We start from the raw sequence: 18,468 nt of genomic DNA, 5'->3' as shown, positions 1-18,468 counted from the left end.
AAGGAAAGATTGGATATGGCACTCAGTGCCATGGTCTGGTTGACACGGTGATTTTGGGTCATAGTTGGACTCGATGATCCCAGGGGTTTTTTCCAACCTAAAGAATTCTGCAATTTTTTCATCACACTATTACAGTCATGTTTGGATAAAGCCATGATATTCTTCCCATTGCTTTCCTCACATAGATTACCGTGTCTTCTGCTTCCTTGTGCCGCACAAATTGTATTTGACACTGAAAAGAAAAAAGTGTTAAATGACAGTGTTAAACTCACAGTTAAGGGTGCACTATGGGCGAGCGAAAAGGCATAGCAGAAGATTCGGTGTTTCTGTTGAGCTGTTACTCTTTATGATCATAAAAGGAAAAATGAAGCTTTGATTTGCTTCATAAACAGCTACATGAGACAATAGTTTCTTGTTGTTGCAGATTCCTTTAATGTTAATTTCAACAGTATGTCTTTTCAGGAAACAGTTGAAGTATTTTTGAAACATCCTTCTGTAAAAGATGACTCAGATCTTGAGGGAAGAACGTCCTTCATGTGGGCAGCTGGCAAAGGCAGTGATGATGTCATAAGGACTATGCTGACTTTAAAATTGGACATTGATATCAATATGACAGACAAATATGCCGGCACAGGTAAGATGCTTTACAGTAAAGAGCACTGCATGTTTCCAATCTGTCTGATTTCCACCAAGTGGAAACATTGATAGAATCTATATTAATGTTTTTCTGAATGTGTACTTCAATCCTGAAAACATTTCGGCATTATTGCAATTATATGTGTCAGTCAATTCTTTGTCTTATTGTGAGAAAGAAACAAACCTTTTCTGCACAGATTGGAACAGTTCATTTGAAATGTAGAAAGAAGAAATGTACTGCAACGCTATTTAGTTAGTTCTGTAATCCTTTGAAAGGAAAAGCTGTTCTGTAGTTTGAAGAATAACATGAAACATAGTTGCATAAAAAGCTCTTCCTGAAAATGCCTGTTCAAAAATGTATTTGACAGTACACAAATACTTTGAAACAATGTGGATCAAACTAACCACTGAAGTAGCTAAATTATCATGAAAATCATTCAATAGTTATTTTTAAAAATAGTGAAATAAAGATTAGATCTGTTGCACTTCTGTTGTCCAAACAAGAGATCAAACTTGATATCCCCCAAATTTATCATCCTGTTATCTGCCTGAAATAAAAGATAATTAGGCAACACAGTGTTTCAGCATTCAAGTGTGTAAGTAATGAAATACAGAAGTTCCTGTCACCACTGTGAATTTATCTCCTTTGAGGAGAAAGAAAAAATTTTTTTAGAAATATTGTACCTATGTGGTACTTTCAAAAAAACCAGAATTACAGTTGTGACAGGTGAGAGAGATGGGTTTTGAAGCGTTTATGTATTCAGCAGCATTGGAAATTTAGGAAAAGTGTTGTATAGTATGCTGATGGCATCTGAATGAAAAATCAAGAGAATGTGGATATATTTGGTATAAATTTGGAGGGGTTTGATAGCAGGGCTTCGGGGTAAGCTGTGTAGAGAGATCAGGAACTACCCAATGCCAGATACAGTCACAGAGTGAGAAGTGCAAAATATGTATATCAGGGTTGTGTGGTTCAGGATTTGAAACTTAGTATGCATCAATATTGAATTTTTAAAGTTTCCTTTGATGATGTGCTGGAACTTAACAAAAAGCAATTTGCAGTTAACATAAAATTCTGTTTAAATATCTAGATTCCTGGTTTTTTCTTATGATGTAACACACACTAAATACATCAGTCTTTCCAAGTTGTGATAGTTCGAAATTTTTGAGTGTAAGAAATAGTGCAACAAATAAAATCTCAGTCTTCATGTTTGATGACAGTACAAACTAAATATTCTACAGTTTTGTTCTTATTTCATCTTTTTTCATTCCCACCTACACTTGCTACTTCATGACAGTTTCCTTTCCAATAGCTCTCAGTATTTGTTTCAGACCTTCAGGTGCAGCAATGTTGTTGTTACTGTGCAAACCTCCTTACAAAGGTTTTTTTTCTTTGCAGGCAGTAATCAGTAATCACATACTGTGTTTCTGAAATTACTCAGGTGTGGATTTCATGCTTGAATCATTCAGGTGGCTGGCTTTATTATCTTTCAGTCTTAAACCTTTCCTAGCGGTGATATGTAATCACCTTTTAATCTCGGTTTCCTTGTAGGGCTTTTAATTCAAGGAAATGAATGGATTTTCCATTTGCTTGGCAGTGCCGCTGTGTAGAACACAGGAGCAGTCTGGAGTGGGGAGCTGTGCTGCCGAGCAGCCCGAGCTGCACCATTGTGCCAGCGAGTGCATAGCAGGGGCTTTATTATAGCCAGCTCTAAACATAAAAGGAAGCCCACCAGTAAATCACTCCCTGATTGTTTTTTTTTTTTTATTTTTTTCCCTTCCCAAAGGGCTTCAATCATTCCCAAGTGTTCGTGAGGGAAAGGCAGTGTTGCGTTCGGACAGGAAACTATGCACTAATAGAAAATAGCGCACATGCCTCCGTGCCTGGGATGCAGTTGCTGAGCAGAGTTCAAGGCTGTGTTTTTCTGACTTTTGTGTGCACACTCAGCTCAGCTCGGTTGTAATGTTGCGTTAACGCAGCCTTTTGCATTTACTCAAAAAGAGCAAGCTCTCCATTGAGTTCTGCTAGAACATCGAGACTCTGGGCATTGTGTAGGAGAATGACACCAAGGGAAAGGAATTTCCCTCCTCTCAGAGATCAGCGCTGCAGGAGCATTACAGGGGCAGCTTTATAGCTCTGCCGTCACTGCGCACAATGGAGAGGGCTCTGTCTGTCGGCTGAACAAAGGGCCCATTGTGACCAGCTGGCTGAAGAATCTCTTCAGTCACCGTGACTCCATCACAGAAAATTTGGCTTACAAGAAAATATTGAGCACAAAGTGCGAAACAAGATGCCTGCGTCAGAATGAGTGATAGGGGGGAAGAACTGGCCAAGCTGACACAGCAGCTCTTTTTCTATTGTATTGTTACACACACCCCATGTGTCATCTGATGGAGTGGTTTACTGCCTTTGGTTTCATAAGGGATTCAGGACAAAAACCAGAACCTAGAGTTTATTGTGAGGTCAGACCATGAAAACCAGGCCCATCCAAGTGTACAACACGGCAGGGATCCCGTTCTTGTCCAATTCCTACCGATAGCCACCCACTCGCAGTGGCTGCTGCACAGGCACTGGCTTTTCACGAGCGCACGGAGCTCTGCTGCGCTTCCAGGCTGCTGCACTCGAACTTAAATCAGCGTCCTCTCAAAGGCATGATTTCAGTTTTCACTCCTCGGAGTGTCTCTGGCCGTGCCCCCAGTGCTTAGTCCGTGTCACAGTGTTACTATCACTTATTTTGTGACTCTGTTTTGAGGCAGCGCGCACCAGCTGGATTGGGGTCAATGGCAACATGAACAACCTGGGCATTTCAGTAGGGCCTGTGTAACAGGTTGTGCTGGGTTACTGGCTCGTAAGCTGGTACTGTTGAAAACAGTAGCTGGCAAATACAAAAATGCTGGTTTTGTATTCTGCCTATGGTTCAAGAAGCTGCTCCTTCCTAATGCTGGTCTTTTCTGTGGTGTGCATTTCTGTATAATGCCTCTGCTGGATCCTGACCCTGTCTTAACAGTGAACAAATGTGGACATGTAGGTAGGGTTTGCAGCCCCACATTTTGTTTCCATGAGCCGATTCAGTTCTCACTAAGCATGAATATTTCTGAAATTTCCTAGGGAAATACAAATTCACTTTATTAAATGCACACTTTTAAACCGCATTGTTTTGTGGTTTTATTCTATATTATTTTGATTTAATTGTAGATTGTCTGATTTGACTGATGACTGTAGGAAATAACCCAAAGCATTTTGAAGTTAAACTGTAAGTGAAGCCACCAATACGTGTGCTCTCCATTGGTTTGAAATCTCATTGCTGTGTGCAGTTCTTCTTTCCTTCAAAAAGAGCCGTGAACTGGTCAGCCACAGCTCTGGCTAACAGTGCCTGCAGGATGCTGTACTAGGCAATAGCAACTCCAGTTACAGGACACCACATTTTTACCTGAGTTCTGAAGTAGCAACATCTGGTTTTTCTGTAATCTTTTTCTTGAGGAAAACAGGGAGACAGAGATACCGTGCAAGATATGATAGTCTTGCTGCATAATTTAGTATAAAATTTTTTCCAAGTAATTCCAAAACAAAAGAGTGGGGCAAGGAGGAGTAGGAACAGCTGGGTAGTTTCCTGAAGTTACTTTTAATTGAGACAACTTTGCTTACTTGAAAGAAAAAAGTAATTTTCAGGAAAGTGTTGAAGAAATAATGAAAGCTTTCTTTCACTGATGATGAGCAATCTCAGAAATGCCACAGAGCAGAGGCAGAAGTAAATCATGTTATGTTCTCTTAATCTGAAGCTGCTATTCTTCCACAAAGCCTCACTATAAGCCAATCTTGGTGGTGTTAAATGTAAAATTTCTATTTGTGCAAGTTAGAAACATGTTTCAGGGCTAACAGTTTTTCTGCTTGTTGCTTGTATGGCAAGAAAGTGTTGTTACATCATCACGTCTTCAGTTTCTTGAGGTTGAAAAGTACTTTTTCCACAAAAAAACTTGTAATTAATTTTTATTTTGACTGTTCTTATTGTGGACTTCTAAAGCTCATGGTATTGTGCTTTCTTTTTCCCTGCTACTTTATTCTTCCAGCATTACACGCTGCTGCCCTTTCTGGCCACGTCAGCACAGTGAAACTGCTGCTGGAGCACAAAGCACAGGTGGATGCTCTGGATGTGATGAAACACACCCCGCTCTTCCGAGCCTGTGAGATGGGTCACAAGGAAGTGATTCAAACCCTCATTAAAGGTCAGCTCCCCGAGCTTTACAAACCTGTTCAGGAGTTCTGCTGCTGCTTCCTGTGGGGATAGGAAATAAACAGCTGAGCAAGAGGTGGGGTAGGAGATTGCTTGCCTAAAGCAGGTTTTGTTTGCAAGTTCCCCTGGTGAAATAGCCCTAGTGAATCTAAAAGATTATCAGTGTTGTGCAAAAATGGCTGGAAGTGTTAAATACAAAACTTTCAAACTGGGATTGTTCTTTTCAAAGCTCATTTCTGCTCAAGCCTTGGCGAGTATATTCTAGTCTCTCAAACTAACTCTTCCCCCAGCAAGTCCTTTCTTTCTTTTGTTTTTGTTTGGTGGTTTTTTTTCCCCAGTAAATAAGACCAAATTAAGCTTTCTTCACTTTTGTGAAAAACCATTTTTAGGGTTCTTTGAAGACTTTTTAAGTGAGCCTTTATTTTTTTAATGTAGATAGATATCAAAAGTCCTACATCATTAATATTTTCTTCTGCTTGGTTTTTAAAAACCGTATTTTGTTTGCAGACAGAAATAGGATTTAACAAAGTACACAGTTTTAGATAATTGTAAAGTATCTCCTGAAGGGTAAGAAATACAATGAAAGAACAGTGGCATCTTAGGTGCAAAATTCTATCATTTTAGCTTCCCAGAAACATCTTCTTGCTTCAGACATTATCCCACTTATGGATAGATGAAGCATCCAAGCTAAAGTTTGCAAGTTTTTCATCAACCAGACTTTCTTACTGAAAAGCGTTCTTCCTTCCATGATCTGCTGGGCATATTTTAACCTCCTATTTAGCTCTTCCTCCCACTCTGTATGCCATTTAGCTTTTGTAGATGGAAGAAGCTTGGCTATTGGAATCTGAGTTGTGTTTAATTAAATATTTATGATATAGAGAGTCATTGTTGCTGGTTGGTTAAAGTTCTTGTATCTGTGGAGTTTTACTTCTGCACAGAATTTTTTTATCTTGCAAGAACATATAGAGGCATTAATTATCTGCATAAAAGTGTCTTAGCATGCTTGAATTAAAAAAAATCTTATTTTAAAAATTATTATTACATTGTGAATATTTTATCTTGTCTGCTTTAGAGATTTAAAAAGACATTTTATCTGAAATCTAATTTTTAGAAGTTATTTTGTTGTAAAAGAAAAGTTCTGAAAATTCACAGACCTGAAACAAATAAAATAGGTTTTTTTGTAGGCAACTGATAAGTCTGGATATTCTAAAGCATATTAGAGTATAGTCAGAAGATTGTAAAAAGTTAGATGCTTGACCCTCTTTGAAACTATTTCATCCCCAATTAATTTTGATTTAAGTTTTAGGATTTGAGTAACAAAATTGAAGTTGCTTTTTGAAATACTTCTCTGAATTGTCAGTTTATGAAATAAGTTCTAGTTGAACATAAACTCACTTTTTTCTTAGTATTCAACAGTATTTTCTTTTTGTGCTCAAAAATGTGTGTTTTTACAGGAGGAGCAAGAGTAGATTTGGTTGACCAGGATGGGCATTCACCCCTTCACTGGGCAGCCCTGGGAGGAAATGCTGACGTGTGCCAAATCCTGATAGAAAATAAAATCAACCCCAACGTGCAGGATTATGCAGGTAGAACACCTCTGCAGTGTGCTGCTTATGGAGGTTACATCAACTGCATGGTGGTGTTGCTGGAAAACAATGCAGATCCAAATATTCAGGATAAAGAGGTATGTTGTTCTTCTTCACTGAGGTATATCATTAATTTTAGAACAACCATAAATCAAAACATTTTCCCTTTGTTCAAAGTCATTCTCTTTTCCAGGACATAAAAACATCTGTGTTGCTGTTTGTCACAAAAAGAAATGCATCCTGATGTCATTTCCCCTATTTCCTTCTAAAATCTCAAAAGAAAAGTAGTATTTTAATATGTAGCATGAATTGAAGATTGGTATTTTTCCAGATCACTTTTGGTTTTTTTTATTTCAAAGTGAGATCATATGAGGAATCATATTAATGATCTGATTTCTTCTATAATTCCTTATTAACAGCTGACATGAGAATGTGATTTTACTCTGTTCTCCAGAATAGAGAGCAAGTAAGAAAGTAAAGTACTGCAAGTGAGATTGCACAATAACTGCTTCAATTGCTTGTCCACATTAGGCACCCACATATGTATCTCTCTTCCAGGTGAAAAAAAACCAACCCACTGATTAGTTTATATGTTCTTTTGTGCCATTATTCAGGCAGTAATTGAAATTATGAGCCAGAATAATTGTGCAACCTATAACAGATTTCTTTGTTATATGACATAATTTCTCAGAAGTCAGTAGAACCTCATCAGTCAAAAGAGCTTTACCCAATTTATTGAAATTTTCTGTAACTATTTGTTGTAGGGCATAGATAATTCCAGGTAATGGAAATGTGGTTTTCATTATGAGTTCCACAGAGCATGCTGTACATCTTTTGCAAAGAAAGCAACTGTAAGGCTAGTCTTGTAATGTTGCTTTTCAGCTGTTTTAGGTGAAAAAGCACTGGTGTTGAAATCTTGTTAAAAAAAAATCATTTTTTAAGTGCTGTGTTCTTTTAATTTTAACAAGGAAGTTTATTTAGAAGAACTGTTTGTTCTTCGTGTCCAGAAAAGCATCAAATTACACTATGATTTATGACTTTTATTGTAGCGTGGTAGAGTTTGGTGGTAATGTTTATTTTTGTTCTGTTCTATTGTTTTCCAGGGCAGAACTGCCCTGCACTGGCTCTGTAACAATGGCTACCTTGATGCTATAAAGTTACTGCTGGGCTTTGATGCTTTCCCCAACCACATGGAGAACAGCGAGGAGAGGTACTGTGGGTCTCAAGGTGTTATTTTGTAATTGTGCCAAAGTGCTGCCTTCCATTTAAATGTTAAATGTGCCGATGCTGCAAGAGAATCCTCATCTTGTATCTCAAAGGAGTGCTGTAACCCTGGGCTTCAGTGTAAGCAGATTTTCTGATGTGAAAGTTCCCTTCTTTAACTAAGACATTCCAACTTTTATACTTCTGAACCACCTTCTGGACATATTTAGTCACTGAAGTCTTGTTGGAAATGTTAAAGATCTCATTTATATAGAGTTGATGGCAGATACGTATGGCAAAAGGATGAAAAGGCAGTTCTGCTGCTGTTGGAATAGACTGGAATTTTATATTTGATACAATAAATATCAAAGAAGAAAGAAAATGGTCGAAATGTAATGTTATGTTTTAAAATGGTGATTACAAAGTACCTGGTGGTTACCACTATTCTAAAGGCGTGGTTAAAAAAAAAAGTCTCCTATAATGATAAAGAGACAGCACATTTGCATCTCTTTTCTTTGTCTTTCATTGACATATAAATAATAGATTTTTAAAAGTGATTTGGGTTGTGGAGTTCGAATTAGTCACCTGACCATAAAGATAATTACTATTAGCAGAAATTTCTAATGCTTTTTGTAGAGTAGATGACCTCCTCATAATTATAAGATTATGAACAGCATGCCATATAAATTTGAATATTTCAGCATTTTAAATAACTTAAGGCTTTTGCAATCTCATATTTCAATTTGAGACTTCTGTACTTAACCCCACGTTTTAATTGCTTTCTTCCCCTATAATTTTTTCTTTCATTCTCCTCTCTAAAGCACTCATATCTCTCTTTCTTTACTGTTCTTATTTTTTTCTTGAGAAACACAAATGAAAGTATAACTAGTTTCTAATTAAGTAGTGTTAAGGCTCTCTTTAGTAATTTTTGAAAGAAAATTGAATAAACAGTTTTAATTAAATTACTTTTAATAAGTAAGATTAAAAGCCACAATTTTGCCAGACTGCTATTATCCTTACTTTGTAGAAATGCACTCATGATGCTCAAATGTCAAGAAAAGACCTTAGCTGTGGTTTATCACAGTCATTCAGATAGTATATATTTTTGTTTCCCTTCTGGAATTAATATATATTTAATGTGTAAATCTAGATTACTCAAAATACAACTAGCAGTATTCCAAATGTCTGCTGATAAGCACTCTAGTGCATGTGCAGAACGAAAGAGATCCCCAGTATTTCCAGATGGATCAATCTTTAAATATAATTCTCCTAAAATACATATAAAAAATGCATACTTGCATCTTAATAAATATCTACAAACTTTGTGTTATTGTTAAGAGATTGGAAGTTTGGAAATTTTGGAAGTGGAAAATCAAGTTGAGTGTTGTAAGAGAGAGGAAAAAATAGCCTATGGTTCACTTGTAATTGGATGAAATTGGTTTTTAATCAGTAACAATTTCACTATGTAGTGGCTTTTTTTTCCCCAAGTATTCCTATAGGAAAAAAGCTTCCCTTCTTTACTTTCTTAAAGTGTGGTATGAGATACCAGTTAAAATTCAAACAAAGTGGTTATAACTAAAAGATTAGAGAAAAGACAGAGCTGAGATTGCATCAAGAGTTTTAAAGTGCCCACTTGCTTGCCAGATATGTGATCAAGTGCTAATCTGGGGTGTATTGGGTTTGTTGTTCTTTGCAAATTTATTTTGTCATCCAGTTTAATGTCCTGGGTACATCAAGCTGCTGCTTGACCACCTTCATATTAAATTGCCTATAACAACTGATGGCTGATGTCTTTATGTGTTTCCCTGTGAAGCCAGCTTGATTTAAAAACTATCTGCTTTAGAGAGAACCAAGAGAAAAGGAAATTTACATAAAGTTTGAACTGACACACAGAGGAGTGTATGTAAGTGTCCAGTCATAAAAACCCTTCTTCAGATTTGGTTTAAGTGATTTTTTAACTTTCAAAGGTAGCTTGGATGGAGTTAGAGAATCCACGTATAAAAATATGGATCTTCGTGACTGCTAAAGTAAACTTCATAAAGTTTACTTTGGTATCTTTTGTGTCTTTAAAGTATTCAAAATTAGGAATACTTCAAAAATGTATTTTTCTGAAATTCCTGTTCTGAAGCTCCCATTTCTGGGTTGTCAAAAATCTGTATCTCTTTAAATGCTATCAGCAGCACACCTTGACATCCAAATTTTCATGTTATGTCACTGTCTTTATTCCTGCAGACACTTCAGTTCAGATACTGTTTATCCTTCCATCAAAGCATTGCTGTGTGGCAGGTCCAATTGTGCTTTCTGTCTGCTTTTCTTTGCTTACCAGCACTGTGTCCCAGCAAGTTACCATCAGCAAGAGCCTCAATTTTCACAACCACATGCATTGACATTTGTTATTGGCTAGTCTTATGTTACATGGTATTGATTATGGTTTGTGACTGATAATTTTCAGTCCCTAAATGTCTTTCCCTGAAGTTTCAGTGTTGGCGAGGGAGATAGATTTTGCTCCCATGTAGACAGTGGGAAATATGGGAATTATTTTGAAAAAGTCCTAGGCATCTTTGCTACTATTAAAACCCAAAGCAATTTAATATTTTGAACATCTGTGTCCATCTGAAAACAGACTTAAGTTTTCCTAGTACCTTAAAAAATATATTATCCTTCAATATGGATCTAATCCTGCTGTTCTGTCATAGTCTTCAGTCAATGTTATAGAAACTAAACCAGATTTGACGGTAGCTTTCTAGAACTTAAATGCATGTGGAAATAACAGAAAAATGTTTTAACTTACCTTTTCTTTATATTTCTATATGAAAACTTCAATAACACATTTTAAGGACTGCTTTCCTAAAGCAGTTAATGCTGTGGATGGGGCTTTGGGAGATTTAGTCCAAACATTTCAGGTTCCCCTCTCCCACCTTCCATATTAGGAGGCTAAAATAAGCTTTAAACATAACCACAGTGTGTAGAATGAGTAAGGTAGCAAAATAATGCCTAAAAAGGTGAGAAAAACAGCCTACTGAAACAGTGCTTAATCTGTCTTCACACTAGATGTTGCTTTATTATGAAATGAGAGTGAAGAAACACACATTGTAGCTAGAATTCTAGATCAGTAGTAATTGTTGTGGCTTTTGGTTTTTTAGGTATACTCCACTTGATTATGCCTTGCTTGGAGAACACCACGAAGTGATTCAGTTCATGTTAGAACACGGGGCTCTGTCTATAGCTGCCATTCAGGATATTGCTGCTTTCAAAATTCAGGCTGTCTACAAAGGATACAAAGTTAGAAAGGCTTTTCAGGAGAGGAAGAATCTTTTAATGAAACATGAACAGCTGAGAAAAGATGCTGCTGCCAAGTAAGTCTGAGACTTGAAACCTACTCCAGCACATAGACATTTGTTGTAAGTTTGTATTTATCCGTGTATGATTTTATGTGTTGCTCATCACTTTTTGTTCCTCTTGGTAAAATTAATGAAATGAAAGGAAGCATATAACTTCCATAACCATAGACAGATGGAAGTTATTTTCCATATAATCCCAGTTTAAATAACAAATTTGTATTATATACCATAGCAAGGCAAAATACTAAAAGTTGAGGAAATAGCATGTTAGTGTCCATGAATCTTTGCCTGATATTCTGTATGATAAAATGGCTTGGGAAACATTTTTTCACTTTAAGGTAGTGAAAATCTTTATTTGCCTATCAAGTCTCGATATCCATTTTGAACAGAAATTAATCAGTAGCTGAGGTAAAAAACCCAAAAACAAACCAGGGAAAGCCTGGTTTAGTAAGGTTTAACTCAATGTTTCTCTAGTAACCTGGACTCCTGGTTTCTATTTTCAACTTCATTTTGGGCCTTATTATTCTCTGCACTTATATTTTGTGCTCTTGAATTAGAGAGTTCCTATGAATCGGTTATGTTGGATTACAGCTAACTAACATATGCAATTCAAATTGTTGTCAGCAAGATGTGTAGGTTCTGGCTGAGTTTCAACCCAATTTAAATGTGGTAATGGTAGCACAGTGGTGAAATTCTAAAATCAGAAGGTACATAAATGATTATCACAATACGTTGCTTGCTTGGAATTTATCCTTAAGATTCTTAGTATGAAATTAGCACCTGGTTTCTCTTGAAGAAATCTGATTCTGACATGAAAAAACATAACAGTCTGAAAAGATTTCTGCATTATTTGGGAGTATTATTTCAATAAAGAGAGATCATAATTATTGCACCTAGAGGTATTTTTGCTGCATCTGTGTATCACAGACCAATTCATCTGCACTCCACTCTGTATCAAATTTGGTAGTTTGACGTTCTGCATAATTGGCCAGTCAGACCTTCATTGGGTTTGATTGCTGCTAGTATAAAACAATTATTATTCCCCAGGAAGAACCAAAGCTAAAGAAATACCAGATAACTCATCTCTTACATCTCTACATCCTGAAGTTGTAACCTGTAGCTCTCCTACTGTTTGCCTTTTCTGCTGAAATCAGTGTAAGTCAAAACTATGCATGGGGACGCTGCCCTGGAAAATATTTCTTTTTAGTATGGAGAGCTCTGCTTATTGCTGTGTGGTCACAACTGACTTTACCAAATGAGGTAGTTTTATCCTTTGTGATGACAGTCATTTTTAGAAGAATCTCTGATCCGCCATGTAGAAAATTAAATGGAAAAGCATTGTCTCATGGAAATTTGGGGGTAGTTTTATAATAGTTTTCCTTTGTGAGTTTTTGATGCAGTTTCTGAAACTTACTTAGCTGTTGTTGATTTGTTTGAAAACAATAGAAACAAAGTCTGTGTACCAAATACCATAAAAAGAGAATTACAGTACAATTGGAGTGTACAAGCAAATCAGGTTGTCACATAACAAATTTTATTTAATTGCAATTTTATGGTCTGTAATAAACTGAAGGGGACATTATGTTGTCATCATTCTGCATACCCATCTGTGCATTCCACAGCTGAAATTGGCCAGGGTGCTCCTGCATACAGAAAACTATTATCCCTACTGATGTTTAAAAATCTGGTCTCCAGATAAAAGGAGACATTATGTGGGGATCCTGAATGATGGTGAGCTCCTAGACTGAAGACACACACCCTCTCCCCAACTACTTCAGTGTAGATATTTAAACTTGCTTTTTGATAAGTTACTTTAGAGAGTCTCTCTAAGATAGATCACTCCTAAATCTACTTGGGTTTAGATAGTCTGTTCTTTTTCTGGTTTTTTTACAGTAACAAAAAGTCACCCAGCATCTCATACCTGTATTATTTTCTGGTAAAATTACATTCACTGTATTTAAAGCGTATGAAATGTTTCTATACAAACATAATCTCCCATGTTTTCTCCTATATCAAAGAAATTGTATTTTATAAAATGGAGTTTGATGATGGCCAAAACAACATGCACACTGTTATGTCACTGAGCAAAGAGACACACCAGAGGACCAATGTGGGTAAGCTGGGAATCTTGACAGAGCTCAAATGTAAAAATGCAGTTCACAGAAGGCAGAAGCTGGGACAGACTGCAAAAGCAAAGTGCAAATGCATTGCTTGGGCGTGTACATGGTGTCAGAAACACCAAAACTCAAATAGAGACTTCAAAGAAATGTTACAGGTTACAAAGTGAGTTTGTACTTCTACATTAATAAAAATAGTAATACATTAGTAAAAGGCTGAGCAAGGAATGTGTGTGCCTGTTGCTGATGGTGCCTTTAGTGACAACAGACACAGGTGTGGCAGAAGTACTCAGTGCCTTCTGTTCCTCAGAAGCCAGAAGAAGGTGTCCCAGGACTCTTTCCTCAGAGAATTGGTTCAAGGAGGAGCAGAACTGCCATCTGTGACTAAAGATTAAGTCAGGCTTGAGAGAACTCAGTCCATACAAGTCCATGGGACCAGGTTGGTTGCATCCAAGGGTACAGAGGGAACTAACTGATGCCCTTAAAAGGTCACTTTCCAATGTCTTTGAAAGATCAGAGACTAGGGAGGGTCCCCTATGATGGGAGGAAAGAAAATGTTGCACCCAGCTTCAAAAAGGGCCAAAAAAAAATATAAAAATCTAGGGAACTGTAGTCCGGTCAGTGTTTCTGGTCTCTGGGAAACTTTTAACAGGCAAAAGTTGGAATGAGAGATTTTGCCTGGAAATAAAGAGAAATTATTTCACCCTTGAGAAAATCAACCATTAGAACAAACAAAAGAGGTTGTATGGTCTGTCCATGAAGGTTTTCAAGACATAATTGGATAAAAACCTGAACCACCCAATCTGACCCCGTTTTGAGCAGCCTGTTAGCCTTGCTGACTTCCTGAGATCCCTTCCAGACTTTAAAAAGAGGATTTTGGTTTACTTATTGCAAAACCAGGTGTTTGAGAAAATAATATTTGTGTGTTTAAAACATATTCAGAGAAAACTAATTTCCAGTGTAGTGAATTTTGAAAGGGCTGCAGAACTCATTCCTCATTTGTTCACCTCCCCTTTCAATTTCTCAGGATGAGTTTCTGAATCCATACTTCTGCTTTTCATTCTGGCCAGTTGAAGGAAACTGATTGAGAATGTGGATGTGAAAGGGAAATGGATGAAAGTGAGTAAGTAGCTCATGATATTTAGGAAGAGAAGAACAGAAGAAAATAAGAAGTTCAATTAAACAGCCTTCAGTAGATTTAGAAAAATATTTTCATACCAAGAGAGTACAAGTAGATTATGAGGTTTTTCAGAAGACTGGTGGTTAGCCCTGCATGCTGAGAAAAGATAGGGGAGTGTGGCAACAGAGAAAATAATGAGCTCTTCAGCAACCTGAAAAGGGAAAGCACATATTGGAAATTTGATGTAATTACTAAAATTGACAGTAATAAGAACATGCAATGATAAAGCTAAACAAGCTGAGGTGCTAAATAAGAACTGACAAAGGATCTGAGGTAGGTATCACATAAAATCCATTGTAAACATACTCATTGGAAAAGGAAGAGTAAAGAAACAGTTGGTCCATGAGAGATGCGAAGTAGACTGAACTGTTCTGTGGGATTTTTTTTACACTTCAGAAGAAATTACATCAAACCAACTCAATTTTCTTTTGTGTCTGAATAACAAGTTTTGTGGCCATGGAGAAACAGTCGCTGTCATTCAGACTTGCCTGAAGTCTTCATACTTCTTCATGGGAAATTTCTCATTTGTCACCTTTAAACTGGAAGTGTATATTGATGAGAATTTCACATAAATCCATCATGAATTTGTATTTTCATTTAAGAACTAAATTTGAATTTGAAAATAGAAGTAAGATGCAGAAGATTGTAAGTACATTGAAGACTAAACTAGAAATCAGAATGGTGGTAAAATAAATACAAGAAATGACTGAATTAAAAATAGTTACTGAGGTAAGAACTAATGGACTGCTCTACACATTCAGGAAGACCCGTCAACACAGGAATACTGGACAGAAAATAACTGTTGTCTTAACATTTTTATTAAGAACTATCAGTTTAAAAGGTAGTTATAGATCAGAATCTGAGCACATCATGAGTTAGTGGTATCATTCTTTTGAAAATAATTATCATGCTAGATTGTGTAGGAGGAGATGCTGTTTATACAACATGAAATATAACTGCTCTTAGTCCAGAGAAAGCTCCACCAGTAATAGCATCACACCTGGAGATCTATTTTCAGTCGAGATTTTTAAAGTAAGTTTTTGGGGTCTTCTTGCAAGGATAACTTTAAAAACACTCTCCTTTAAAATATCCTTCAGTGTGTAGATAAAAAAAGTTAAGTTTCTATTCTTAACAGAATAGAAAAGGTTGAATTCATTAGCAGAATTAAAAATTCAAAACATCTCTGTGTCTTCACAAATGTGTGTGTAAGGCTGAAACTGTTCCTTTCCATCTGCTAAAGGCTCAGTTTTGATTCTTTCACTTTTGCAACAAAATGCAAGCGTATGACCATTCAGAACAAAATTGTGTTGCATTTACAATGGAAAATGTTGGCCTGCCAGCTCTGTTATCACTGTTGAGCTGTCTGACTTGAGAGGCCAAATTTGGACCTTGTTGAGTTCGCCGGAACCTCCTGAGAATGACTGAGAGTTAGAAGTTAGATCCTGTATTTAGAATCTTGTCTACTTCCTTCACTTGTTCATGAAACCTAGCCTCTGAAATTGGACAATAGTAAAACTTAGAAATTTTAATTTCAAAGAGATCTTTCACTGTAATACAAACTAAATTTCTGATTAAATAGAGCAAAACACAAGGGGAAGGTCTTATGTATTCAGGAGTCTATTATTCAACTAAGCTGTACTGTGATAATTGTGATGGTGCTTTATGAATAGGGAGCTTTGAAATCCCTTCTCTTTATTCTTTCTTCAGTTTAATCTGAAAAATTAGCACACAGATAAAACCTTTAAAGAAAAAAAACACATGTTACTTCTTGGTTTCTGGTCCTGTCTCATTTCAATAACTTTACAACTGTTATGTTGCTGAAGTTATTGTTTTGAGTTTATCTGCTCATCAGAGGGGTGCAGGTCACTCCAGCTTGATTGTGTATCACAGAGCCCATCTCACACTTCCTTTTCTAATAGCCTGAATAGAGGACATTAGGAACAGGCTGCCTATTCTTGTGAAGAATAGAAAATTACTATTCTGTGGGTACCAAGATCTGATTTATCAGCTCAAATGGCACAGTAATGGCAGTGAGATCCATACTGTACACAGTCCCAACATCCCCACATAGTCCGGTTGTGGAATGCCAATATTAATGGAAAGCAGCCACTTTTTTTTCATGCCAGAGGGAATACTGAATCCCAGGCTGCTGGGAGTGTATTTTTTTAGATCAATTAGCAGCTTTTCAGGTGCAAAGTTCAATCAGCTTCTTCTGCAGAGCATAGTTGATAAGATAGCACTGACAGATAAAGTTAGGGCTTCTCGCTGGCAGCTCGCGCTGCAGTGACACGCGCTGGCAGTGACACCACTCACAGGAACTGGGGCTGGCGTGCTGCATAACTCACCTGTCACACGCCGTGCTGGGAGGTGATGTGGCAACAGTCTGCACACTGTGTTGGAGCACTGGAAGCAAGTTAAAATACCAGGCAGCTACATGATACGGCATTTACCGCCTGTCCGTTCCAACAGGAAAAGTGTCACTTCATCCAACAACCAGGGCTTAATTTATAAAAACGAATTCAGTGGGATGTAGGTATGTAACGTTTGCCGTGTGCTATTGGGTTTATTCTGCTTGGTAGGAACAAGAATTTAAAAGATGAAGTGCAATGACAGCCAACTATATTTCAAAATGGGCTGCAAAATTTTATTCAATGGATGCAGCTTTCTTAAGTTTGTCCAAAATTCTCTTTTTTAGCTACATCGTTAAGACGTGCATGACTTATTTAATTTTGGAAAACAAATGTTGCCCTTGTAATTGGCATACTATGTGCACACAAATTTTTAATTCACATCTCATATTATCAGTATTTGTCATTTAAATGACATATAACGTTTCTGTAAAATTAATTATCCACTAATGACAAATACATAGCAGCAAGTTAGTACCAGTAGCTAGTTCAAAGTTGGATTATAGTTATCTGTATTGACACATTTAACTTCAAAAAAATTATTTTCAAAGATATTGTGTCTTTTGTTAAATTTTTTTGCTTTTCTAATATAGTGCATTGCATTACTACTCACATGAAAACATTGCTCATTAGTAATTACAAACACACCTATTAATGTCGTGATTCTTTTTAAAATCCTACTTTTAATTTTTGTCTATTTATAAGACCCCCTAAATTTAGTTGTTTTCAATAAGTGAGTGTGTTAAGATCAGTCAAAACAACTGTAAACTGATTGGGCAGCTGGCTGACAGGGACTTAACCTTCATCAGGCTGTAGCTGCAAGTCAGTTGTTGTTTTGGATCAAGTTAAGACATTTCAGTGCAATATGTGTCCTTTTCTCACCAAAAAAATGTCAAATCAAGGATTTGTTGTGGCAGTGTCAGATTTTTAGAGAGGACTGTGTTCAAGTTAGATACGTGCTCCCAGGATTTAATCTTCAAAATTCTTATGGTATGGACTGTAATTGCAGGAAACGTGAAGAGGAAAGTAAGAGGAAGGAAGCCAAGCTGCAGAAGGGGATGCAGAACGTGGAACAAAACAAGTTTCAGGTACAACAGAATCCTACAAACTGGGAGAAGGCCACCAGTGTCCCAAGGTTACCCAGCAAAGCAGCTGACACACAGAGCAAGAGGCTTCTGGCCCTCAATGGTTCACAGATCCAGCCAGGGAGAAACAGCAGAGGTTCTCCTAAAGCTGGTCATGACAAAGGGACCCCAAAGGAGAGCTGCCTGTCAGCAGAGCCTCAGAGCGAAAGTCATAAGATCAGGCAAGGTTTGTGATCCTTTTAAATTGTGCTGTTTGTCTGCTTTGTCCACTTCTTGGGGGTATTTTATACATAGAACCCGTTTTGTCTTTCTGTGATTTCATATTCTTTCATCACTTGAGCAATTTGTGCAGCAGGGTAGAGTTAGATACAGATTCTTTCACTCTGGGTGAAGTAGTGAAAAACAGCAGTACAGTGTCTATAAAAATACCTAGAATACGTGAAAATAGGCTGTGGGCAATTGTTCTATTAGTTGCACCATTCAGAGAAAATAAGATTCAAGATATTTGACATATCATATGTGGTGCACATGAAGAATGTAAATGGAGAAATGGTAGCTCTGATTTTTAAGCTAGATTTATCCTCTCGCTCAATCCAACTGGTGTTTGAAAGAATGCTGTGCCTTTTTTAGGTATGCATTCTCTTTTTGTTACTGAAGTGGTGCCAGGAAAGTTGATGCAA

At 37.0% G+C, this 18,468-nt stretch overlaps 1 protein-coding gene across 5 annotated transcripts in view; it reads left to right on the top strand.

The window, feature by feature from the left end:
• INVS (inversin) overlaps window positions 1-18,468 on the top strand; it is an 86,342-nt gene that overhangs the window by 55,592 nt on the left and 12,282 nt on the right. For all 5 annotated transcript variants that reach the window (XR_010367627.1, XM_064431468.1, XM_064431477.1 and 2 more), the window contains 6 exons: window positions 463-634; window positions 4,705-4,860; window positions 6,323-6,552; window positions 7,558-7,664; window positions 10,801-11,013; window positions 17,713-18,014. Coding sequence is in view for 4 of the 5 variants with exons in the window: in XM_064431468.1 (XP_064287538.1) it covers window positions 463-634; window positions 4,705-4,860; window positions 6,323-6,552; window positions 7,558-7,664; window positions 10,801-11,013; window positions 17,713-18,014 (1,180 nt within the window). In the remaining variant the exon portion in view is untranslated. The remainder of the gene's footprint in view (window positions 1-462; window positions 635-4,704; window positions 4,861-6,322; window positions 6,553-7,557; window positions 7,665-10,800; window positions 11,014-17,712; window positions 18,015-18,468) is intronic.

Source organism: Passer domesticus, chromosome 1, assembly GCF_036417665.1.
Source record: "Passer domesticus isolate bPasDom1 chromosome 1, bPasDom1.hap1, whole genome shotgun sequence".
NCBI lineage: Eukaryota > Metazoa > Chordata > Aves > Passeriformes > Passeridae > Passer > Passer domesticus.
Note: the sequence above shows the minus strand (reverse complement) of the source record. Positions and strands in the feature narration are given on the sequence as shown.